Consider the following 25,809-nt stretch of genomic DNA (forward strand, 5'->3'; position numbering starts at 1 on the left):
CATGCATCAGTCAGTACATGGAGTGGTTACATGGTCAGTATATGGTCATTTAATAGAAGCTAGCCAGTGCTTTACTTGTTTACATTTCAGCTAGATTCTAATCAAGTTATGAACAACTGAAAATTGGGCTTTATAAATACATGAGGCATAGAGAACTTGCCTGTTTTGTGTTAGCAAAAAATATAGAGATTAATCTCTAAAGAATGACTTGACTCTAAACCAAGAGAATTCATTCACAGTCTAGCTGAGATACACTAGTCCAGTGGCATCTTGGGAAAAAAGTTCTCTGAGACCCTCTGCTGTCTCCTTTCAAAATGTCAGTAGATTTACAGTAGTTGAAAATTCAGTTTTTATTATGAGTTGCCCATATTACAGGAATATAGTAGATTTAAGTATGCACATTATGGTCCCTTTCAATGATATATATGTGATATATATGATGATACATGATCATAATGATATATATGTCCATTTAATATTTTCTGGGTTTAGCAGAACACTTTTATTTTAGCAATATTTTTTCACTGCTAAGTGAATAGATGATGAAAAAACCACAGAGGAGTAGCATACACTCAAAAAATTATTTTTGTCTTCAATATTCCCAGTGTCAAAGAGCTATTGGACAGCATCTCTTGATGACAAGTTTTTTAGAAATTAAACAGTTAAATAAAGATTTTTAAAGTATGGAGCTTGGTTTTATATAGAAATTATACTGAATATTTTTTAAGGAGCCCCTTGTAAGAGGGGGCTAATATATATAAAAAAAAAAATCTCTCAAGTGTCTTTTCCTATTAGTATGCAAGTAACTCTCTTCTTCCCAATTTTTGAGCAGTTCCATTTTTTCATGATACTGCAGGTGAGACTCCTTTATTGCTACAAAATTTAATCATGTGTTCATCCCATTGTTCTGTCTTGTTGCAGAGGATCTTGATGATCTCAGAATGGAAGGAGTAACAAGTGTGGTGTCTTCTGGGAGCAAATTCAATCAAACTCGAAGTGCTCATACGGCTGAGCCTCAAGCAAAGGTCACATTGAATATCTGTGCAAGATGTGCCAGGTAAAATCAAAACAAAACCAGATCATGCTAACCAGTACATTTTTATTTCAGGTATTTGGCTGTGTATTGTGCTTATGGGCCAGGTGATGACCTTTCCTGTGCTAAAAAAAAAAAAAATTACTTAGCTACTGGCTACCCTATGACCTCTGGCATTTGAATTGTGCAACTTATGTTTATGCTTGATATGTCACATCAACAGTGAATCAAAGAACATAGTTAGTCTTAGGCCTTACTTCACAGCTTGAAACTATTTTAAGCCCTTCTGTCTCTGAGTTTCATTAGTTATTTGAGCTTCTGTGGTTTTTCAGGGGATGAATCAGGGAATTTAAGGGTTCAAATCCAATTTGAAAAGCACCTGTATAAATGGAGATTTAGTTGCACAGGTGCAGTTCAGGATTTCAAATAGTTGCTTCTTAGCACTTTATAATCTTATCCTGTTTTACCTCAGAGAAATAATTTAGTCAGGTTGAACCCCTTTTGGTTTTGACAGCTGGCAATAATTTTTGCATTTACAGTATGAAGACCAAATAAACAGGTTAGTATTCCTGTAGTTTAGTCAACTGGAGAATGCAACACTAACAGAAACCCCTTAAATTTCCTGGATGAATTCTTCTGTGTAGACAAAAGCTCATTTGGAGAAAGGATTTAAGCCTGTTTAAATGACAAAACTAGCCTTCTCACCCTTCTGTTAATGGTTCAGATTAACAAGAACAATACAGAGGCATGCCAATTTTATCTGCCTGCCTTTGCCAATGGCTGCTCTATTGTGTGGTTTGAGAGCGGATTAGCCTCTTGTAAATAAAAAGCAACCTGTGGTGAAATTAAGTCAAAAGTTTGGCCATATGCCACCCTACTTTTATCTACTTTTTTCCCCCATTTTGCTTGTAAATTACTACTTTTCTAAAGCATTTATGTAGACAGAAGGGCTTCAAGACATTTTCTGATGCTCTGGAAGCACAGCTACAGGCAGACTGAATCACTTGTGCAATAGCATCTCTAGCAGGGTTGTGGAGCCTCAGGGAGCTTCAGCTCACAGTACTGTCAGAACGGCAGTGACTGGATGGCCGTATAATTCTAGAGAGTTTTGCTTGTCAGCAGAGGAGTGTGGCCTTAGGCTTTAAGAAAAGAGCAAACATGCAAATCATGGGATTCTTCCCAATTCATACAAATTGTTTATGTTGTAAAATGTTTCCAAACAACTACCTACATGAAAGTGGGGCACATTTTTTCACCTGGCGTCTCTTGTCCATGGATTAATAAGTAGAGAGGTAAGGAATATAGAAACCTTAAGTTCTCTAAATTCTGAAGTTCTGAGCTTACATAATATCTTTCATGGATTACTATGAAGGTTAATTAAATTTTGAATTCCTTAAGTAGCTGCTAACAGCAGGTGCCAAGATGCTATATATTCTCTCAATCCTGCACACCAGGGAACAAAGGGCTCAGATCTTGAGCCAAACCTAGTAACCTTGGCTATTGCTATTGTTCTTTAACTGCATGTAATAAATGATTCCACCCTTTACAATATGAGCTGGGAGAGAAAGATCTCACAAAATCCCTTTTGTCACTTCACTTATCAGAGAATGCAAAGCAATGTTTTATTTTACCTGTGTACCTTCCATAATTTCCCTACCATGTTTAATGAAATTGGTGAGTAGCTGGGTTATACTTTCATGCCTGTGATTCTTTTCACTCTTGTTGCAGTTCAGCACTTTCTTTAAACTTTGAAGGAATTAAAAAAATACACCATTTCATCAGGAGCAAGGGAAGTCAAAAGAGACAAATGGGTATTTCTGTTGTATTCAGTAGTGAGGAAACTAGCATTTTTCCTTCAAGGTGATAAAGTCTAACCATTCTTTTGGAGCATTCCTTCTTTCTTACTGAGGACATCTTTCCACCCTTAAAGACAGTTATTAGTGCAGTTAGTTCTCTTTTTATTACCTGCACAGGGGTTTAGTCTGGAGCCTTCAGTCAGCAGCTGAAGTAGTGGGTACAGACAGTTGCATGAAACAAGTGGCTTCAAAGACATGAAGATAGCTTTTTCCTGATTGGTATCAAGAGCATTTAGATTTTCTATCAGTCAGTGATATAGCCATTGAAAATACTGTGCTATAAAATTAGAGTCTGTGTATTTGGATCATCTCACTGACTCAGTTTTTCAGTGTTGGCCTTTGTTTCTATTGTTATGACAAAGGCTAGTATTTCATGTAAGTTCGTAATACAGAACCTATTAGTGTATTAATTTGTTTTAGAAATTATATTTTTATGTTTTCATACTCCATTTTCTAAGTAGTCTTGTGTGCTGTGCAGTGTATATATAAATACTATGTGATTTGATTATAGACATGTTTGAATACAATTGGAAAAGAAGTCAGTATAAGTTGTTATGCATGCTTTTGGTTACCATTAAACAGGTATCTTTCCTCTTAATGGTACTCATTTTTCAGTTGTACAAGATGATTTGAAATGGATTGAGCTAATGGCAGTGGTGTTGTGTAGATATTAGGGCTTGTCAAGTCAGAATACTAGATTAGGTTTGCTGAAGGTATTTTGGCTATCGTTAGGAGAAATAAAACTTTTAAATTGAAACTTAATTGGTAAAGTTCCAAATATTAGGAAACATATGTCTTGGCTCAGACAAAAATTGGATTTTACTCATGCATTATTGATTTCTTTCAACCTGCTTGTATTTTTTTAAAAATGCTTTTCTCTCATTACTCTTCTCTCAACTTACTTCTATGACACCTCCTTCAGACATTTTCCTACTTTCTTGGGTATATTGGAGCTTTTCTGAGAGTTTTATTTAAACAATTGAAGGAGTTTTTCAGTAGTAGCTTTAATTAATTTGGCTTAATATTTTGTATCTCATCTGGAAAGGACAAATATCTTTATTGAAGTTTCACCCTATTTCTTCATTAAAATAGTGTGTAAGTTTTGGATGCCCCTGCTTCTAGGATTACATTTTCTTGCCATAGATCATTAGTGCTCCCTCATTATTTGAGAATTAGAGTAAACACATCTATGAGTATGTGTAGGTTACCCTAGCCTGAGAAGAGTGCTGGTTTCATTTTGTATGCCCCATAAAACCATCTGCAGTAGGGTGCAGCTATATGTCTTATATTTGTGTGGCTTCTGGAGTTTCCTACAATGAGAGCACAATGATTTGTGACAAGAATGGACTAAACTAATGGTTTTTCCTCCATGCTGAGATACTTGTGATCAGACTTCATTTAGTGCCAGTTTCTCTCCTTCCCTTTGTACCACAAAAAATGAATGCCAAATGAAAGTGACTTATAGTTTGAGATAAAACCCCATTTTGTTATGAGGAAAACTAAATCCAGTTGATATTGTGGAGGGCAATGGTGTTGAGGCGTTGCACTTGGGAAAATAGTCTCACTTGCCCTGAGTTTCTTAGACAAAGGTACAAACTTGTTTGTGAATAATAAGAAATGAGACTTGGAATTGACATAATTTGAACTAGAATAAAACTCCCAAACTTGTAACTTTTTTTAGAAACTGATATTTAACCTTCAATCATTATAATTTCACCAATCATCTTCAAATAATAAACAGGTAGATAGTTATCACAGACCAGGTCAGTAATTTTTAAAAAAGGTTAAGTTCTCCACCTAGACAGCCAGGAAATAAAAATGGGGAATGCTTTCAAGCTATCATACCAAATTGGTTCTTATAGCTTATGATTTAAAAAATGAAAAAAATCCCCCCAAAGCAATCAAGACCTCAAAAAACCTTTGCAAAAAAATCCCCAGAGGGAGATGAGAAATTTAAGGAAGGGTTAATTCTACTGGAGTATAAATTGGTTTGTAGTCTGGCATATAACTGTAAGAAACAGAGAGCTTACTGTTTTCTGTATAGATGTTTCACACACGATGAGCGAAATGCAGATGGATAACAGCTTTAAGAGGTTTTTCAAATGGGGAAGTAGCTACCAGAACAATGTTATTCCCATAGCTGCTCTTGGACTACAGGGCAAGTTAAGTAGCATATTAAGTCATCTAAATAAAGGGGTGACATCATTCACAAGGTAGAACAAAGCAAGGTTTATAGATACAGAAAAAAGGCTACAAAAACCCCCTGTATTTGGAAGGTTTGCTTTTTTCTATTTAGCCTGAAAAATTAGCAGGGACACTTCTAGTAAAAAAGATCTGTATTTAGATTATTTGAGCAAAATTCTTATAATAATTCTTTCTTTGTCTAAGGGCACAGCTGGTCCGACTGATTTATAAAATAGACTGACTCATTCTGTAACATTTTTTTGTGAATCCTTTCTCACATAAGGCAAAACAAATGAGTTTCAGATTTGGCCAATGAATTATAAGACATCCTTACACTTGAGCAAAATTTGTATGGCTTAAATAGATATTTAAATGACAATTTGTAAAAGTCAAACAACACTTCCATATTTCTCATATGCATTGTGACTTGCACATTGTGCATTTTGCAAGAATTTAATCAGCCATAAGGTAAAAGATAATATTAATGTACTATTGAATGAATTACAGGAGTTTTCTTTTTTCTTTTTTTCAAGGACCACCCATTAGCCTTGTATGCCCACTGCCATGCTCAAAAGTTAAATCTTGTTCTTGTGGAGTCTTGCCAATGCATTCCTGAAAGTAAGAAGCTTTTTGTTTTTAATAGCGCAAGGGCTGCATTCATTCTTTTTAACATCAATAGAATACAAAAAAGGGGTTGCATGTGATTAAAAAAGAAATGGGATTATAGAAAACATACTGTGCCACAAGCTTGAAGGCTTCTGAACAAGAATGTTGGGAAGGAGCACTAGTTGCATACAAATGTTGGGTTTGAGATACAACGTTTTAGTTAATATTTTGAGGTTAGTTAAAGCAAAAGGACAGTGTAGTAAGGCCTTTTAACATACTAGAGGAATCAAAAGTATATGTATAAACAAAGTAAATCTATAAATTAAAAAAAAAAAGGAACTTTTTTTACCCTCACCCTTAGGATGTGGAGTACAGTTCAAGTGTAGTAACTTGCATCCTTGAGCTGTTAATGTAGAATAAATGAAGGACTCTGTGCATGCTTCCATTATGGATATTTTTGGAAAATTTGTTTTGAAGAAAGTACTCAAAAATTCTCATACCAGTTTGCCTTGCCTGTGAAACCTCACCCTGTGCATCATCTGTGACTTTTACTCCTCTAAGATGTCTTGTCCTTCAAACAGTCTTCAAGTTAGCCTGTTTATTTACCAGTTACCTTTTCTTTAATGATCTGGATTTTTTTAAAGTTTGGTTTTCTACAATATAGTCTCCACTACGTCCATGCATACCTGAGATATAATCATATGAACTATGTGGTGCTGTGTGAAATTCAGAATCACGTATTAGTTCTCTGCAGTACATCACTGGAATTTGAGTAGATCTTCATGACATAGAGCCCTGACAACCAGGAACCTACAGGGGAGGAGACAAAAGAATTTAAGGAGCCAGTTATAATTTGACATAAAATTCAGATTAATGATGGAAACTATGGAAGCGTTGTTTGAATTGGCCATCCTATACTTCTAGAAAAGAACAGGAATTATTTGGTTGGTTGAGGAATTCAGTGGTATTATCCTAGCTTCAACCATTTGATAGTCTTAGAGTTTGTATGGAAGTGTTTTATCTCAGTATCACAAAGCTCTGACAATACTAATGAGATTTGAGGTCATAAAGAAGCATTTGGTGAAAAACTTGATAATAAGTTGTGGAGAAAATAGTCTGAAGCTTGACAAGTGAATCTAGTTTAACAACCAAAAGTAGAAAAGCTGATTACTGCAAATAGGAAAAAACCTGCTGTTAAAAAGCCATTTTACTGTATGCACTGTACCCAGACAACACTCCTGAAACTAAAGGCAACAAAAATTAATGAAATTAATTACCCATATGAGGAAGATCGTAAACACTGATTAAAGACTACATTTAAAAAACAGACAATGATAATGGGCTCCTGGAAGATTTCCTCAAGAAAAGGAAGGAAGCCTCTTCAGCTTCCACAGCTTCCACTCTGCACAAGATCCCTTCCTTATTGTTTATGCCTAGCCTGTTCTCACTGTCATTGTGTTCCCTGAACAGAAACCATTGGTATGGCTGACTTGTGTTTTGAGACAAGATAGGTTTTCCAATCTTGTCCAGGCATGTAATCCCAAAATAACACTAGAACTGCAGATGGAAAGCTGTCAGGGAATGGATGCTGCACCATGCAATGTTGGGATAGAGGCTGATTGGGTAGGGTGAAAAAGGGTCAACATCCAGCATCCTCTATAGATGCCATAGGTCCCAGAAGGAGAGAGGATGTAACTTTTGCTACTGGTGCATTTTTTGGCAGGTGATCTAGGTTTATGTTCTGCCAAATTAGATTAAGCCATCACAGTGGATACTTCTGCTCTGTTTCCAGCAGACTGCTGCTGTTCAAGTCAGACTGTAAGATTTCTTTCCCAAATTGAGCATTCTGGCATCAGTCACCTCCAAGGGAGTAATACCTTGAAAATGCATGCAGAACTAAATGACATTGAAATTCCATGTGCTGTTTTCCCCTTATCCTGTCCATATGTAACACTGTGTGCTGCCTGGGTGACATAATAAAAAGCTATGTCTGCGTTGAATTCTAGCAGGAAAAGTTCTACATGTGCAAGTATCCCTTAGCTGCTATGTGAATTGTCAAAGCTGCTCTGTGAAGGAAATCTGCAGATACTAATTTAAAAGCGGTTCTGGTATGTTTACATGAGCTATAATCATCCCTTTAACTGCAGTGTTCAGAGGTGATGGAATTAGAGCAAAACCTGTTCAAGCTAAATATAAAATGACTCCTTGGTTTTTTTTATAGATTCTAATATTGTTAGTCAATAAATAATACACAGATGTGTCAGAAAGAATAACCTCTCAAATACTCCATATAATCCCTTATTTGACTCTGTACACTGTGATGTAATACTGGGGAATGGGCACAGGTATATGTGTGGTTTGGTACATGTATTTGCATAAAGAATAGTCTTTGTATGTTTGGCCAATAGTGGTAAGGCCAGATTAGTGACTCAGTTTCTGGGAGAAATTTCTGCTCTGTTAATTTTCCTGAAACCTGGGAACAAATTACCTCAAAGTACCAAGGGGAAAGAAGTGTTTCCAAACTGAGGTGGTTGGTACAGAATGAATGTTGGTGGGAAAATTATGTGATTAGGGTTCATGTACAGACTTTGAGGAAGTTGATGTCTTCAAATCTTATCAAAACTTCTGATTATGTACATGTATTTTTTTCTTTCCTGTCATGCATTTCATATTATCTTTCTGACTGTGTACTAAGTGGCTATTATAGGGCAGAAAGTACTAAACATTCCAGATGACTCATGTAACTCTTTTACATTCTTTTTTCCTTTATCTATTTTTTTATAACCTTAGTTTTATTGGACCTCTTGTTTAAAAGAGCTGAATTTTCCTCATGTTTGTTTGTGCCAGCTTCACAGACTTTGTCCTAAACAAAATATTTTATTTGCATATTTTTCCTTTTAATAGTGGCAAACAAGTAAATTAAACTCCATATGGTAGTGCTTTAAAACTTTTAAAAATCTCCTTTCACTTTGGAAAATTGAGATCAAACCCCATATTTTTCCTTTGGCTAGTTAAAAACTTTTTATAAAGTAGAAAAAAAAAAATGTGAAAAAAGAAAAAGCTGTGGCAAATAAAACCAAAACAAATCCATTTCGCTTTTTCAATGAGTTGCGTTTGGGCTGTGATTAATTTGCCCAGTTTTGATGCATAAATAACCAAATAATGTGTTCATTTTCTTTTGATTTTGTAAGTGCTAAGTGCATCTAAAATAAATCACTTTATCTTTCCTTTCCTGGAGTGGTATAACACTTTGGTATCTTGTTCTTTCCAAACAAGAGAAAAACACTGAAGAAGAAAATAATTCAGAAAATGTTTTTACTGGCCCTAGTGGTTATCAGAAACAGAGACAATAAATAATTTTTTAAGATTTGGTAGGCTGTCTTGCTAAGTTGTCAGAATAACACATTAGCTTCCATTTTCTTTCACTTTCTCATATTTCTTTAGAACATTTTACTGTATGCAAAGTAGAGAATATCTGTGTGATTTAAATTTTTTTTTTTGAGTTCATGGATCTAAGTTTTACCTGTGAAATGCACAAGATAACATAATTTTTAGTCCTAAACCTTAATTAGTTTCATGGCAAATTCCCAATGAATGTGTGTTTTGGAAGAATGGCCAGTCTCTCTATTTTCAAAATCTTAACAGTGTCTTGGGAAGGCAACAAGACAGAAGATTTACATGAAATGCTTAGACAGAAATCCCAGAGACATCAGACTTATTTTCTCTCTATTTTTTTATGTGAATTTCCCACTTGGTAAATTTACCAAGCAATAGTTTCAGTCCTATCGGAAGTTGCACAAAATACTGTGATAATAAAAATGTCATCTGTTGCCAAAAATTATTATAAACTGTGAAGAGAACAGTGTTTTCAGATGAAGTTTTCCCTCTCTGTTAGATTTAACAGCTATTTTATTTCCTTCTAGTATGCACATGTGAGGTAGACTTGGTTTTTTTGACCTAAATAGCTGTCAATCAGCATAAAAGTAATGGAAGACTTCCATTTGTTTGAAGAAAGATAAGTGTTTACATGTTAATGAAAATAGACTTAGAGCATGAGCACTAGGTACATAAAATTTGCATGTGAGTTCCATCTTACACTTACACCTTATGAAAAATTGGGTTTTGGAAACATGGCAGTGCACCAAGTTTATCTGTTAAGTTAACTTAATTGACAAGGTATTAATATATGCATTTGGTTATGCCAGAAGAATGCAACATAAGATGCTGTGAATTAGTGATGTGCCACTAGACTACCTTTTGTAAGAACTATTATTCAACAGTACCTATTTTATTTTTTTTTAATTATTTTTTTGATTGGTTGTTAAAAGAGAGAACTTGTTTGAGCAGGTTGGTGAACTTGCAAACATTTTAAACTTCTGTGGAAAAATTCTAAGAACAGTAGATGTAAATGATTTTGTAGGCCTTTTGAATGTCCTAGTACTGATTTGTAAAAGTGAAGGAAGTAGGAGCATATTTGAATATGAAATTAATACTATTTTGCTGGTCCTGAAAATTATTCTGCTCTCTCTCAATTTAATGGAGGGCAACATCTGCTCCATTCTGTCCTTCATTTGCAGATCTTGTCAAGACATCTCTTTCTCTTTTCCCCTACAAAACCCATTTAACCCCCTCAATAATTTAAAAAGACAAGTGCTTTACCCAGCTTTTCTCCCTTCTTTCCCTTTGCTCTCTTTGATGTGTGCTTTGCAAGCTAATTCTCTATGGCAATGTTTATAGATTCTTTCTGGTTTTTGTACAACGCTGTGCTGTATATTAGCCACAGATATTTCTTCTGGATGAAAAAGATATAGGGAGGAAGCGAGGAGATCATGAGCTTGAGGAAGCTTGTTGGTCATAATTTGAGGCTCTGGATAGCAGTTTAATATAGCTCTTAAAAACACAAATGCATACTCACACACAAAACTCTTTCACAGGTCCTAGAAAAAATGGTTCACAGGAGAAGAAAGAGTGTTAGGTCTGAAAAGACTGACAAAGACTGTAATTTTTCTCCTGTGAGATAATGGTTTGAAGCCAGCAGCAGATAAAAGATTGCCATAAGAATGGCCTAATTCCCCATCTTGTAAAAGGATTAGATAATTCAGTCTCTTTATGGATTCCTTACTCTGGGAAACATATTTCCACTTTTGGTTCTCCTCAGAAATAGCTGCAGAGCATACTCATTTAAAGGCACAAAGACCTGCATTCAGACATTTTGGAAAGGCAAACAGCACACAAAAAAGATTATTTTGCAGGCTGTGTCAATGTGTAAGTTTTGCTCAGCAAGTGTATACTTGTATTACCAGCTGAAAACATTATACTGAGCATTAACTATTGGTGACATGGAAACTTCCCACAAAAATCTTCAACACTGACTGGAAAATAGTGTGTTTAATTTGCAAAAAAATGAATGTCAACCAAAATCCATTTTTAACTACTGGTTTTATGAATTTTCAAATAATTCGCTGTGTTCTAGTGTTTAAGCACTGAGAAATAGTGTCCCTAAGAAAGCAAAAGCAAGAAACAGACTGTGGTTTGAATGGTGTTGGTGAAAATGAAATTATTTTAGATTAACTGTATCTTAGATCAGGGTGAAACTCAAATAATATAAATGCTGTACATCTCACATGAATGGAATTGCTGGTAGTAACAGCATGCTCCTGCCTGATGGCCTTGCATCACTTCTTTAAAGTGGATTTAAAGGAATTATAAATCTCTATTGGAAATCATGCTGATTGTGTCATTAAGCATATATTCCTACATTTTATTCAGAAATTGTAATAAATATCTGTATTTATTCATGAAGTCTTATAGTTTAATATTAGAAATGTCTGCCTTCCTAGGTAATGTTCTGCAGGATAATCCAATAGTTCTCATGCTTAATTTCTCTTCAATGCAGATGTTTCCTGTATTTTAGTGTAGGTAGAAAACAGAAACTATGGCACTGATTTCTTAATACAACAAGGTGACATGCTGCAGAGGTTTTCTGTTGTTGTTTCAAAGGTGGCAGCCACTCTCATTTCTCACCAAATTCACAGTCCTCTGTTAGAGGATTCTCCTCCCATAGATCTAAGCCATTTTTCTTCTACAGTTCAGTGATCTAAAAATCATATAACCTTTTTTTAACATCTAATCTTCATTAGGATGGTAGTATGTGAAGCTAAAGCTGATCAGGAGTTTTACCAGATAAAGAATACTTTTGCCTGTATTTTTTTTAATATTTTTTTAATAATATTTATTTTATGTAATTTTACCGTTATATTAACTGGTACAGTCTGTACTGGAAAACTGACATCTTTGTGTCTCTATACCTGTGAATACAATAGGAATTTCTTCTGGCACAGTTTTAATATTTTTTATATTTGTAAAAGACATTAGTAAAACAAATGGAATAAGTCATAAATTCCTGGCTTTATATTTAGGTGCTGAAAAAGCTTTGGATTTTACAGCAGTTATAAGGGAGTGCAGAACTTGTGGAGTCAGTAAGTCAAGGTACATGAGATCAGAATTTGGATCAGTATGTTTGGGGAGAAAGAATGAAACAAACTCACCATATTATAGGCAAGTCAGGACAGATGATTATGAAGCTTAAAATACTCTTTCTGGTGTTGAGGTTGCTAGGGAAAGGTGCAAGAAAACATTTAGTGTAACCTAAAAGCATATGGGGCCTTTCAGGACTTTTGTTGTCTGATCTCTGTTGCTATAAGTTCCCTGGAGTTATGTATTTGCCCTAGGGAAATTGTTATTCAGTATTACAGTGCTATCAGAGAAGATGTTAGATGTAGATGTGAAGTTTTAAATTACAGAAAGGAAGCAGGTGATTTGAAAGAGAAAAAAAAGGAAGTCCAGTAAGTCAAATTTATCCTTCTCATCTCTGATGAAAATTCCCTTTGGCTGCCAAAGGAACATCATCATGTTATGTGTATAATAAGTTTATTTTGTTAATAAGTTCATGATATTCATTAATCTTACAAAATGTGTATTAGAGTTTATGATCCAAAATAATAACTACTTCATAAAGAAATTAACTATAAATCATGGGATTATTTGGAAGGATTTCTTCAAGAGAATGGGTAACCTACTTTGAAATAATTTAAGGAAAATAAGTGATTCAGCAAGTCAAAATCTCCTGAATTAAGTTTCTAATACAAACATGACACTACCTTTGTTTTTCAGAGAACTTTGTTGTTGTGGTCTTAAAAATATGCACCTGTTTTGAATGATCAGGAAAACAACTTTTTGTTGAATGATTTATCTTTTTACTGAATGAATTAAGGATTTTTTTTGCCAAAGTTTCCACTACTTCTCACTGTATTCAGCTAAAAGAAGTCATTGAGTCTTTAGCAGCACAGATTTTCCAATTAAATGCATGTGTTCAGGAATAATATTTCACAGAAACCAAAATGTTTTACAGTGTTTATTCAGATTCAACAAAACTTAGCTGACACGGGGCCTAGCAGAGAGAATGGCTGGAGCTGCAGTGCTTAGACATTTAATTTCCCACCTCCTCCTTGGAGAGTGCCCTTTACTGTCCTGGAAACCCTGGAGGAATTTTTCTTCACTATTAAAAAGTCAGCAGAAACTTTTATATTTTCTTGAAATACAAGGTTTTCAGGATTTCTTCTCAAGTGGAGTTTCACTTTCTGTTGTTGTTCACCTCTAGGGAACATCAGAATTTGAGCACAGTTATCCAGCTCTAGTTTTCTATGTTTAAAAATAAAAATAAGTCCTTAGTTGTGTACTAGAATTTGAAGGCCAGCCACATGCACAGTAATTATATAATTCTTGCCTGTTGTTTATTTGGGATTAAAGGAAATTTTGTCTAAAAATGATAACCCATCTTCAGGTTCATTTTAGGAATGAATATAATGGGATTTTAGTTATTAAAGTGACATACTTCAGGAAGGCTAGGTCAAAATAGCATTAACCTAAATATAATTTAAATTTCTCTGTCTGTGAAAATCACCCTCTAAATTTTATTTGGCTCAGAAATTTCCTAAAGTACAACCTCTGTTATACACTAGCACAAGACAATTATTAATACACATGCTTTGAATCAGTATTCTATGAAAATAACGAACACTAGAGAGCATATATCTCACAATGAGTTATCCAAAGCATTTCCATTTCTTGGTTTTTAGAATATTTTATTCCTTCTCCTTATGCCCTGATGTTAGAAAGTACCTATGCTTTTAATTAAATGTTTGTAATTATTTTTATTATTCCTGTGTAGTCCTTGGAAGTATTATGTGAACTATGTTGGGTTCTTTCAATTCTAGTATTCAAATTTACTTTAGTTTCTCTAACTACTGATTTTAAGAATGTCATAGAACAGCAGCGTTGACGTAGAGGAGAATCATGGTGTATGTCTACATTTAGTCCCAGGTAGGAATTTGTTCTGCATCTAACCTTCACAGATTGGAGAGATGGGTAGAGAAGAACCATTGGAAATTCAACAAAGCTAAATTCAGGATCCTGCACTTGGGGAATAAGAACCCCCTGCACCAGCGCAGGCTGGGGCTGACCTCCTGGAAAGCAGCTCTGCAGAAAAGGACCTGGGGGTCCTGGTAGACAACATCCGTCCATTATCCAGCAGCATGTTCTTGTAACCAAGGCCAATGGTGTCCTGAGGGTGCATTAAGAAGAGCACTGCCAGTGGGTTGAGGGAGGTGATTCTAACCCTACTCAGTCCTGGTGGAGCCATATGTGGAGTGCTGTGTCCAGTTCTGACCTCCTGAGGACAAGACAAGGAGCTCCTGGAGCAGGTCCAGTGAAGGGCTGCAAAGGTGATGCAGGGGCTGGAGCATCTGTCTTAAGAGGAATGGCTGAGGGGGCTGGGCCTGTTCAGTCTCAAGAAGAGAAGGCTGAGAGGGGACCTTAACAATGTTTACAAGTGTTTGATGGGAGGTTTTCAAGAGGCTGGATCCAGGCTCTTCTTGGTGATGCCAAGAAATAGAACAAAGGGCAATAGGCAGAAACTGATGCACAGAAAGTTCCATCTGGACATTAAGAAATTCTTTAGTGCAGGTGATTGTGCACTGGAACAGGTTGCCCAGAGAGGTTGTGGAGTCTCCCTCACTAGAAATATTCAAGAGCCATCTGGGCACAACCCTGTGCTATGTGCTCTATCTAGGGTGACCCTGCTCAAACAGGGAGGTTGGATCAGATCGCGCACTGTGGGCGCATCCAGTCAGACCCATTCTGTGAATTTTTGAATCATATTTTTAAATCATACTGCCAGGAGGACTGTGATTCACAGAGCCACAAGCTTGTTTGTAGTGGTAGACCCAGTATAATGCTTCTGCACTGAATCTATAGAATTTATTCAGAATATCTTTGGTCCTGAAGTCCTTAAGATTTCTTGGAAGAAGCCCTACATAATGCATTTTGGGCTCAGAGAAAATTGAAATATTTACCTGTAGGCTGTTTGCTTTTGTAGCTCTTGAAGCTCCAACCTGCAGCTGGTTAATATAACTGAAACAATGTCCTCTAAGCAAGAAATCACACTAGAAACAGATATGGGGAAACATGTTGGCTATCAGGTACCAAATTCAGACTCACATTAAAATAATTGATAGCTGAAAGAATGTTTTGGTTAAAAGCTGAAGTAGTCCATCAAGTTGCTACTAAGACAGTTTATAGGTAACTCTTCTAAACCTGTGTCTTTCTAATCTGTACTTCTTTCTGCTTATGCAGTTTTAAGTATTTTCATTTTACTATGGAGATGTCTTGTGAACAATACTACTTTTGAAGAAGAAATTGTAATAGTCCAAGTACCAGAGTTCTTTTGGCAAGAAATAGTTTTCTGTTGCATAAGTTTCATGAAAATCTATTCTGATATGAATATATGTGTAACAAATACATAAATAAATTGGAAATTAGATGTGAAAATAAAGTACGAATATTTCAAACATCCTATTCTCCCATCCACCCAGTACCCCAGCCATTTCTTGCTGCAAAGTTAAATCATATGAAATGGATTTTCTGATTAGATACATAAAAAAGATTTTTTTGTGTGTGTGTGTTCTTCAAGAAGCCATGGACCACTTAAATATATCTAAATTCTAGAATAAGATGAGAATAATTTCAGTTATTCATGTCTAGTTTGGATTTATTGAAGCTCAGAATGGGAACATATTATAAAATCTTGAAAATTCTGATGGAATAAAAGAAGTGACTCCTACTTCTAGAGACAATTTTTATATGACTGTAATGTAAGTAGAAAAGGTTGGAGTAATTATCCTTTTAGTTAAATACAAATGAACTCCCAACATGGCTGGACAGAAGAGTATCTCACGTCTGGTTCCTGCAATTTTGTGCATATTTCTAAGACTGAAAATGTGCTTGTAGTAAATGTGCTTATGTATGTAAGGAGAATGGGTGAATAGTATTGCAGTGGAGAATTATGTGATTCTTGAGATCTTCCTTTTTTTGCATAATTATTTCATTTGCAATTTATTTTCTCCCTCTTTGAATATCTTTAGGGTACAAAGTTATTTGCTTCTGTTTGACAAGCTAGGCTTTTATAGAATTGGCAACTAGAGGATTAGAAGACAGGTACAGAGCTATAAAGGATTCATAGAAGTAATTTTAAAAATTAGGTTTACAGCTTCTAAATTTTACATTTTGTTGTCTTGAGTTTCATGTTCTATGGATCTGCCACCTTAGATAAGAAATATTATGAATTTATTTTATTTTAATATAAATAAATTATTCTAGGGGCAATAAAAAGTAATTGGGGGAGGGGGTTGTTGAGGAAATATTTTTGAGGAATACAAACAAATAGATGACTAAAGATCCATATATATTAGATAAATGTGAGAATCATAAAATGTGAAATTTAGCTAGGGCAGATAAAGGGGTTCTACTTGATTTCAAGGGTTAATTTCAAGCTTGGTATAAAACAGCTGCAGAGAGTAGGAATACAGAGTGAAAAGAACTTTTTTTTTCCTCAAAGAGATAAGTTATTTCTTTCCCCAAGGTTTTACTTCAATGCATTTTTATGATTCCTGGGCTTTGCAAAATTGAATTGCATTTTTCTTATTCTTTTCATGTCTGAATAAATCCAAGGTAAGATAACCTTTATGTAAATGGCAGTTATATTGCATTTAGAGCTACAATGCACTTCTTCAGAGCAGAATTTGTGCTCAGGATTCATAAGAGCCTGGAGAAGGATGGTGGGACTCCTGGGATATGCATTTGAAAAAACAGATACAAGCATTAGTTGTATAAATTGCTGTCAAGGCATTGCAGTCAGCTGGTGCAGCGGGAAAGCCTGAAGACAAAGTCTGCCATAATTACTGTATTTTCCTTTTAACAAGTAACAAAGGAGGAGGAAATATTCTTGCATATATTTCCCTGTGGTGGGTTAAGTTTGGCTAAGGGCCAGTTCCCTACCCAGCCAGTAGGATGACAGAAGAAAATAGGAAGTAAAGCTCGTGGGTTAAGATGAAGACAGGGAAATTGCTTGTCAGTTACTGTAATGGGCAAAGCAGACTTGACTTGGGGAATATTAGTTTAATGTATTTCAAATTAAAATAGGTTTAGGTGATGAGAAACTAAAAGAAAGACATTAAAACCACACTTTTCCTCCTCCCTTTCCTGGGCCAAACTTCACTCCTTCACTTCAGACTCCTCTCCCCACCTACTGAGCAGTGCAGGGGAGACAGGGAATGGGGGTTTGTGGTCAGTCCATTACAGGTCCTCTCTGCCCTTCCTTCCTCACCACACTTTTCACCTGCTCCAGTGTGGGATCTCCATTAGATACAGTCCATCCCAGACATACTCACCTGCCCTGGTGTTGATCCTCCAGGAGGTGCATGGGATATTGCCTCTGGAATTTCACCATGGGCTGTAGGGGAGTATCTGCCCAGAGTGTGGAGCACCATCTCCTTTGACCTTGGTGTGTACTCTGCTGTTTCCCAGTCCTCCTGTTCCCTGCTCTTCTGCCTGTGTGGTGTTGTGGCTGCCTCTTCCTTAACTATGTTTCCTCCAAGGTGCCCCCATTTTGGCTGAAGAGCCAAAAAAACATGCCCTTGTTTTTGGATCCAGGTGGAACCCCCTGTGACTGACTCAGGGCAGCCCCAGCCTCTCCTCACCGAGGCCACCACACTGCCAACACATTGGCATGGACATCCAGTACAGTCCTAATCAACTAAAATATTTTGGAAGGTAGGGAAGGAGGCTTGCAGTTTCACGTGCACACCAAACCCCCACTTTTGTAAAATAAGACTTACAAAAATACAAAAGCTAGGATTCAGTTGGCTGTTCCTTAGAGGCTAGTTTTGTTTACTAGACAGTCCAGGTTATGGTTGGGCTTTACGAGTGTGGGCTTTTCAGGAAAGCTGCTCTTTTAATTAGGGCAATGTTGTGAGCAGGGTATGTAGCCAGGGATAATGTTCTTCTGTGTCTTCTCCATTGAATAATGTTGCAAATGTTTTCATTGCATTTTTCCACAATTTAGATTGCAAGGGGATAATTTGGCAGAAAGGCCAGAAGATGTCTCCATGGTATCTCAGACATCTGAGCCAGCAGTGTCAGACTCTGATGGTAAGTTATATAAATATTTGCTGCTCATAAAAAACCCCAAACATCAACATCTTGAATTTGAGAGTAGGGGTTATGTCTGTAAAAGATGAAACACTTCCAAGAGAGTGTTCCTGATTTGAACTCAATCATTTACACTTCAAATCTGTTCAAAGAGCCACTAACATATTTTTTGTCATGGCCAATTAGCACTTCAGAATAATTCCTAGGCATATTTTGAGAGGTACATTGGGCCAGAATTTGTTCTTAGTAGACAGATTTTATGTTAGCACACTGACATTTAAAGCAGCTTAATAGCATAGACGTGGGCTGTTCATTGCTGCTTTTATGCCAAAGAATGGTCTTTGAAATATTTAATTTATTACTACAGATGCATCCAGATGAGTCAAATGATTTACAGTAGAAATAAAGAGTTTATGAAATAACACTGAAAAACACTTTTTGTCCTCATACAAACATGTTCATATGTTGTGTTAATCTGCAGTCAGGACACTCAGACTTATTTCAATTTCTTCTCAGGTTTTTGAACCGAGTAACACCTGAAATGTTGAAAAAGGCACTTCATAAGGGATATCTTTCCAGAGAGTTCCCAGCTTTCCTATGAAAGATAAAGTTGGTGAAGGTTAGCTTTATCTTAGTTGCCACTGTAATGCAGAGAGAGAGAAACAGAGGTTTTGACAGAGAATCTACAAAGATAAATCTTTCAGTCCATTCCCTTACTGTTGGGCAGAACCAGCCAAGTCTACAGATTGTATGTTTTGATTTGCTGTGTAGTCTTCAGCAGCCATGGACAAGTTAGCTGTAGTGATCAATTAACACCAAAAAAAACCCCAGAATGTATTTTTTTTAATTCTACTCCTTTTTTAATTTAATCCTACTATCTAGCTACCTAATCTAATGCTATTGTATGTGCTGTTAGGTATCATAGCAACCTGAGCTTTCACTCATTTCTCTTGCCTAATTTTTAAACCAACCATTAGTAACTTATATGTCTTTAAAGATAAATTTTTCAAGCTGGTTTTGTGAGAATGTGTGGTTTCATGCAGTAAAGAGATTGGCTTTTCCTTTTACCTGCCATTGATCACTTAATTGAGCAAGGCAATAGGACACTCAGAATCTTAAAACATGATGTCCTTACAATTTTCATGAAGATTGTCAGCAAGAGATGCTCAGATTGGTGACTTCAATCAAGCCCTGTGAAAAGAAGGCAAAATTATATTGTTGTGAGAGTGATTCCCAGATAGGGAGGTGGTGGTGGATTGCTTGAGATAGATAAGGGAATATGCATGCATGAGATTATTGCAGCAAAGGCAAATAGATGGGTAAGGCAGATATGTGGGAAAAAGTTCTACAGTTCACAAAATAATTTTTGGACAGATCTCATCCTTCCATTTTCCTTCCTGTGTACCTTTGGTCTTGAAGTGAAAATAATGCCCACTTTGTCATGACATCTTCTGGAATTGCAGTTTCAGATAGCTAGGTTTTGCTAAGTGGCAGAGACACCAGGAAGGTGAAACTATCAGAAAGTACTGGATACTGTGTAATATTGGAGCTGAATTCTTCACGGTCACCAGGTATAGAGAACAAAAGTACTATAGGTGTTCTACCTTCAGCCACTTCATGTGCTTCTGAGTACTCTGCAGTCAATATAGCTGCAGAGAAGATGGAAGATGCTTTCTTTAAAAACACCACAATCAATAAAATACAGGAAGAAAAATTTAGATAGGTCGGTGGGGCAATAACATTCATGTTGCTATAAACATCTATCTCATGTCTATGAATATACATGGATCTGTTAGTCTTATAGCTAGAAAATAACAAGGCCTCTTGGGCAAATAGACTGAGGTCAACAGTCAGGTAATGCCAAATTTCTGTCAAGAGGTGCCCTCAGAAATGTTCAGTGCTTCAAAACATATGGTAGGATCTTTTTTTTCCTAAAGTGTTGGCTAGTGTTACACTTTGATTTGAAAAAAAAATACAGCTGGATTGCACAAGTAGGTACAGACTATAAACAGACAGAGAGCTCAGGCAACTGCCCATTCTATCAATCTTTGCTATAAAAGCAGCATAATATTTGCTCTCTTTGCGTTTGATACTTATTTCCAATAAATAGTATATATGAGAAGATGATAAAAAAAACTCATAAAGTTATTAAAAAACCCTAAGTAACCTAGACGTTGTTGCACTGAATTCTTAGTTATGTCCTCTTACAGCTGTATTACATCATGAAACAGTGACTATCAGGCTTCACTTACCAGGTTTATTTGAATTTATGTTCTGCTGTTGTTTATCAGTACTAGTGACCTTAATGAGGGAAAACTGTGCATTGGGAAGTGCTGTTGCAAATCACTCATTCAAGAATAAGCAAGCAAGGTGCTGATGCACAACAAAGTTGAGAGTAGCTTTCTTTAGATAATGATCTGTTTCTGTTGTTAGATCTGGAACATCTCTCCTGTGAATTTCAGATAAACTAAACTCAGAAGTAATTGGCAGAACATCTGATCTAACAGCCCTTATAAATAAGCCTCATTTTAAGCAATTCCACTTGCTAAAGTTAATGCAGTAGCTTATGTGAAGAGATCACGTGCAGCATCAGACACTATTCTTACTCCACTGGCAATCTGGATCTGGTTCTAATTAACCACTACACTGATTTCCCTCTAGTATAATCCTGCTGAATTGGACAGACTTGTGTTTGATTTAAGTAGTAAAAATGAGAGGTAGGAATCAGATCTCAAGACTGAAGAACACAAGACACTTTAAAGCTGCAGTTTCTTTTAACTGTCCTAAACTATACCTCTCAAAAATGTTTCCCTTTTCCATTAGACCACTTCACCGGAAAGAACTAAGGGAAGAATTTAATAGGTTCCTGATTTTGATTAGATGCAGCAGCATAGATGACTGCACACCAAACTTCCAAAAGATGCCAAGCTTGTCTGGTTTGTCTCTTTGGTCAGTTCTCCACTGAGCTTTGCTCTTGTTCTGTAGCTGTAGATGGGGAGAATGGCTGAGGCTTCTAAACACACAACAGAGCTGATCCAGAAAAATCTACATCCATCAGCCCCCACTTTGCTTTTCAGGTTGGGGGGATTATAGAAGCAATATACTTCTGCATTTTTTGGGGGGGTTTAAGATATGTAGAAATAGTATCGCTAAAGGATAATTGTTCATTTACTCCCAGTTTCCTATAAGTACCATACAACCTTGTTTCATTTGTTTCATTCTCTTCTGCTGAAATGTACCTTACCCTTTGAGTGAAGCCATGATATAAGGCAGGAAAATAAGACATTATTGCAAATAAAACTTTTGCAGTCTATGCATTCTTGTAGAAGTTTAAAATGCAGTAACTTATTAGAGAGTAATCTCATAATATAGGAGAAATGAAAAGTTTAAGACTTTTAAACCACTCCTCAAATTATCTGAGAAAATCTGTTTATTATGTGAGGTTCTTTGCAGTGTATTGTGTAATTCCCACATATTCCTAAGGTGTGAGCAAAGATTGTTTATTTTGTGACTCTGCCTGGAATAATATTGGACCAAAAATGATAGGTTCTGTGGTACTATGCCACTGTGTAAATGTGGTATTTCCTATTTTATTGTGCTATGACATCTACAGCTCTACAGATTATATTGATATGTAATACTTTGCTAAATAAATTCTGCTACAGCAAAGTTCACATCAGTACTTTATTCCCTGTCAAACAGGAGTCACTGGTTTTTATTATTTGCAGTTAGCTAGTAAAAACAAGAAAAAACTAAAAAGTATAGTTTGCATAGTTGGGCGTTTTGGTTCTGATTTGTTTGTTTATTTTTGTTTGGTTGGGTTTTTTTTTCCTTTTAAGTGTCATTATAATAAAAAGTTCAAAAGAGACATTAGGATGTAGAGGAAAAGTTTGGAATTGGGGACATTCGATAAAAACATGAGCATATGAAACATACACTGTTGTTCTGGTGGAATTGCATGACCAGAGTAAAAAATTAAGGATGCAAGTATGTGGGAATTAGGACTGAGAACCAGATAAGGCAATGGCAAAAGTGTGGCATCATCTCCCAATTCCCAAACAATTTCCTTACCACAGCTTTGCATTATCATCACCTCTTCACCCTCCACACCAATTTGTGTTTGCAATGAATTGGTAACCACAGTTGCCATGTTTCACAGTAAGTTCTGCTTTCACAGTAAGTATAGTCTGAGATGTTTAACAAATTGGGTTCTGGAAACATAAGGACCTCACTGCTAAATGTCTGAATAACAGCAAAACATAGGGAAGATCAGGACGTCTTGTTTTACTAGGCTGCTGATGCAGCATCTGAGTGCTTTAGCAGAGTGTTGGGCAAAGAGTGAAGCTGCATAGAATGTTACTTGGAAATTTATTTCTCTGACATGGGCACATAAAATCTGGTTTAAGTCATTACACATGCATCACAGAGACATTTTAGACTCCTCACAAAATTCTGACATTTTACAGATCTGGCATTATGGGCAAAAATTATACTTGCAAGGCTTTGAAATATTGTCTAAATTGACCAAATCTTTTTACTTCAGGAATTTTAACTGAATTAATTAAGTTTAGTTTTATTCATCTTATTAAAGCTGGAGATCCACTACTCACTTTTGTAAAGGGTTAACAGTATTTAGTTTAAATAGTGAAGGTAATGAAGATCGTAGAAAATACCTTGGCAGCTGCAGGAAGCTTGCTTATCACTCTAGTTATGTTAGAGACACTGTTTCATGTTGCATTAAGGTTGTAAATTAAAATCAGACATAAATTATAATCCATTGAAATGTAACTGAAAAGTAGCACATTTACAGTAACCACATTTACCTTCCCAGCAGTAAATTTTTAGGCATTAAATTTTCAAGGTGACTAATGGTTACTTGATTAGTGATTTACATTTCTCCTGTACCTCTTTGGAACAGCTCAAGTACCTGGGGTTGAAACACTCACAGAAGATATTAATGAGTTTCAGAGTGCTTCTCAAGTGGCAGCATCTGTAAGTACCTTTCCTTATGGGCAATACTGTAATTTTTAAAATTAGTTTCATAAAAATAGATTTTGCACAGAGATAAAAGTTGTGTTTTCCAGCACTATCATGCTAGAGAGAGGAAAACTAAATTTACGTAACCCTTCTGAATTTTCAGTTCTCTGTTTTAATTTTTTCATTCTAGGAAAGGTGGTATTTTGAAATACGTTATTATAATCTAGAAAACCACATATTGTTGGGCTTGCCCATTGAAAGTACAGTAATTTTTTTATATATGCTATATGTTTTTAAATTTAGTCAAATATTAATTTTACCAGGTAATATTCAATTTTATAAATTGAAGAGAACAAAATAATTCAAACTCTAAATTTCATTCTAAAATATGAAATTGTAATATCTCAACTGTAATTTGGATTTCTGTTACTATTTGCTTGAAAACCAATAAGAACAGTTTAGTTAAAATGTGTGGCTAATTTATATGTAAATTTTAAAAGAATGCAATACTATGCTTGGAAATATCTCCATCAGTTGTTTTATTTTGAAATTTAAGAAAATCTTTGCAGATATGCAATTTGTGGAAAACGCAACTGCCAGTAAAATAATTTTAAAGAATTATGTAATCACGATTTTGGTTCTACTGGTGTTGCACCAGGAGTTTGAATAGAGGGTAAAGAAGGGATTGCTTTGGTTTTTCCCTAAGGCAAATAAATTGACAAAAGTGTTAATTTTTGCAAAATTTTAGAAAGTATAAGAGAACACATTAGTTCCTGTTCAGTCTGTTCAGCAATACTGGTTTATAGCACACTGTAGTGTGGTATAGGAAGTGAAAGAAGGGCTCAGTATTTGTTAGGCAATATAAAGAAAGGAGAAAAATGGCAATGCAGATTGGTTTTGCAGTCTTTCAGTCAGCTGATTAAGCATTGTGAATAAAGATGGATAGTATTGAACATAAAGTATTTACAACCAGATTATTTATCAAAGCAGTTGAGAGGTATGGAGTTCCAGATCAATTCCTAAAGCTCTTTGAGAGCTTCTTGGAGTGGAAGAACCTCACAGAGCATTTGCTGATATTGGGTGAAAAGAGTAAAGCTAGCATTACTTGGAGCTTCTTTTTAAAACCTCCTTTCTGCTTCCCACCAGCAAACAGAGGGGTAAAATAAATTTTACAGCAGTTTCTGAACTCACATTTTTGATTTGGACTCATAGCTACAAAGTTTGATTTAGTAATTCTGCAGATGTGTAACATAGGGCGAGAGAAACAAATGAATTGAATTACATAGAAAAAAATACAAAGAAAACAGAAGTTCATTATGCTTATTACAAAATCTTGTTACAGAAAGGTACAGCCTTCAGCTGAACAGTTTTACGCGTATGCTCTGTCTGTGCAGGCTTAGGAGGAAACAAACAACATGTACCTGTGTTCATTTCATGCTCTGGTAGTTCCAGGCTTATTTAAGGTTGCCTGGAGGATGGAACTGCCAGAGGCAGTAAGATTACCTGGGCTAAATCCCTGAAAGCCACACTGGCTGATGCAGTAATTACAGTGCTGCAAAGAGAAGACAAGAGTGGTTGTGGCTCTTGCTCTGCCTATCCATCCTCTCCTCAGGGCAAAAGCCGATCTTTCCACATCCCTGAGATCTTGAAAAAGTACTTTGCTTAACGTTCTAAGGAGCCAGTTGCTGTTAGTTCATATGCTGTGGGGTTGTTTTTTTTATGTATTGTGTCTTAATGTTCTTGCTTACATAGTGTGTAGCAAGATGATTGTGTACTTTTGTCTCTTTATAAAGGCTTGATATTCAAAATGAAATTCAACTATCCAACACGTTGTCTGTAATTGTATCTCCTCAAAAAGAAGCAAATGATCCAACAGTTCTCATTGCCTTTCAGGGCTCTGAAGGAGAGATCTGTTCCAGGCTCCCCAAATACTTTTCAGTGAGATTTATTCTTTGACAATCTTGACATACAAAATACAGTGATAAAACTGAGATGCCTCATAGAAGGCTGTGTAGATAAATGCAATCTTGCATTTATCATGTATTTCCACAGTCCTTCAAAACAGTTAGAAAGATTCCTGTAAAATTACTTCAGAATTGATACCAAATTGTATTTTCATGACTTTAATGATTTTTAGATATTTCATGAGATACAAGATGAGGAAAAAATAGAATAAGATGTTGATCAGACATTTCTCATAAATTTGACAAATTGATTCATGGTATTCACTCAAGTGAGCATATTACAAGTAAAAATTCCTGACATGGTTCAAGGTGTACAATGGTTAATATTGCTACTGCATTCCAATAGGGTAATTTGTATTTGTTGCTAGTTAAATGGATGATTATATAAATTTTTCTCTGCTAATGTATATTTGACAAATTTTCCTCAAAGATGCCTCGGCCTTCAGAGCATAAGTGTTTTGAGAAAATTTGTAGGACAAAATAGCAAAAATTATGCATAAGGATTTTCAGAAAAAAACCATTTGGGTTTGTTTTTTCATGTCCCATGTATGAATCCACATGTAAGATCTTTAATGTGGATACTAAAACAATCTGGGTACGAGTACTCAAAAGAGATAGGTAACATCTATATCTATTACATGGT

The 25,809-nt window shown here is 35.7% G+C and overlaps 1 protein-coding gene across 2 annotated transcripts in view; it reads left to right on the plus strand.

Moving 5' to 3' along the window:
* Positions 1 to 25,809, plus strand: part of C2H8orf34 (chromosome 2 C8orf34 homolog) — a 148,077-nt gene that overhangs the window by 94,288 nt on the left and 27,980 nt on the right. For both annotated transcript variants that reach the window (XM_015618613.3, XM_033512288.1), the window contains 3 exons: positions 922 to 1,057; positions 18,140 to 18,225; positions 23,144 to 23,217. In XM_015618613.3, the coding sequence (XP_015474099.1) occupies positions 922 to 1,057; positions 18,140 to 18,225; positions 23,144 to 23,217 (296 nt within the window). The remainder of the gene's footprint in view (positions 1 to 921; positions 1,058 to 18,139; positions 18,226 to 23,143; positions 23,218 to 25,809) is intronic.

The sequence above is a fragment of the Parus major genome, chromosome 2 (genome assembly GCF_001522545.3).
Source record: "Parus major isolate Abel chromosome 2, Parus_major1.1, whole genome shotgun sequence".
NCBI classification, from domain to species: Eukaryota; Metazoa; Chordata; class Aves; order Passeriformes; family Paridae; genus Parus; species Parus major.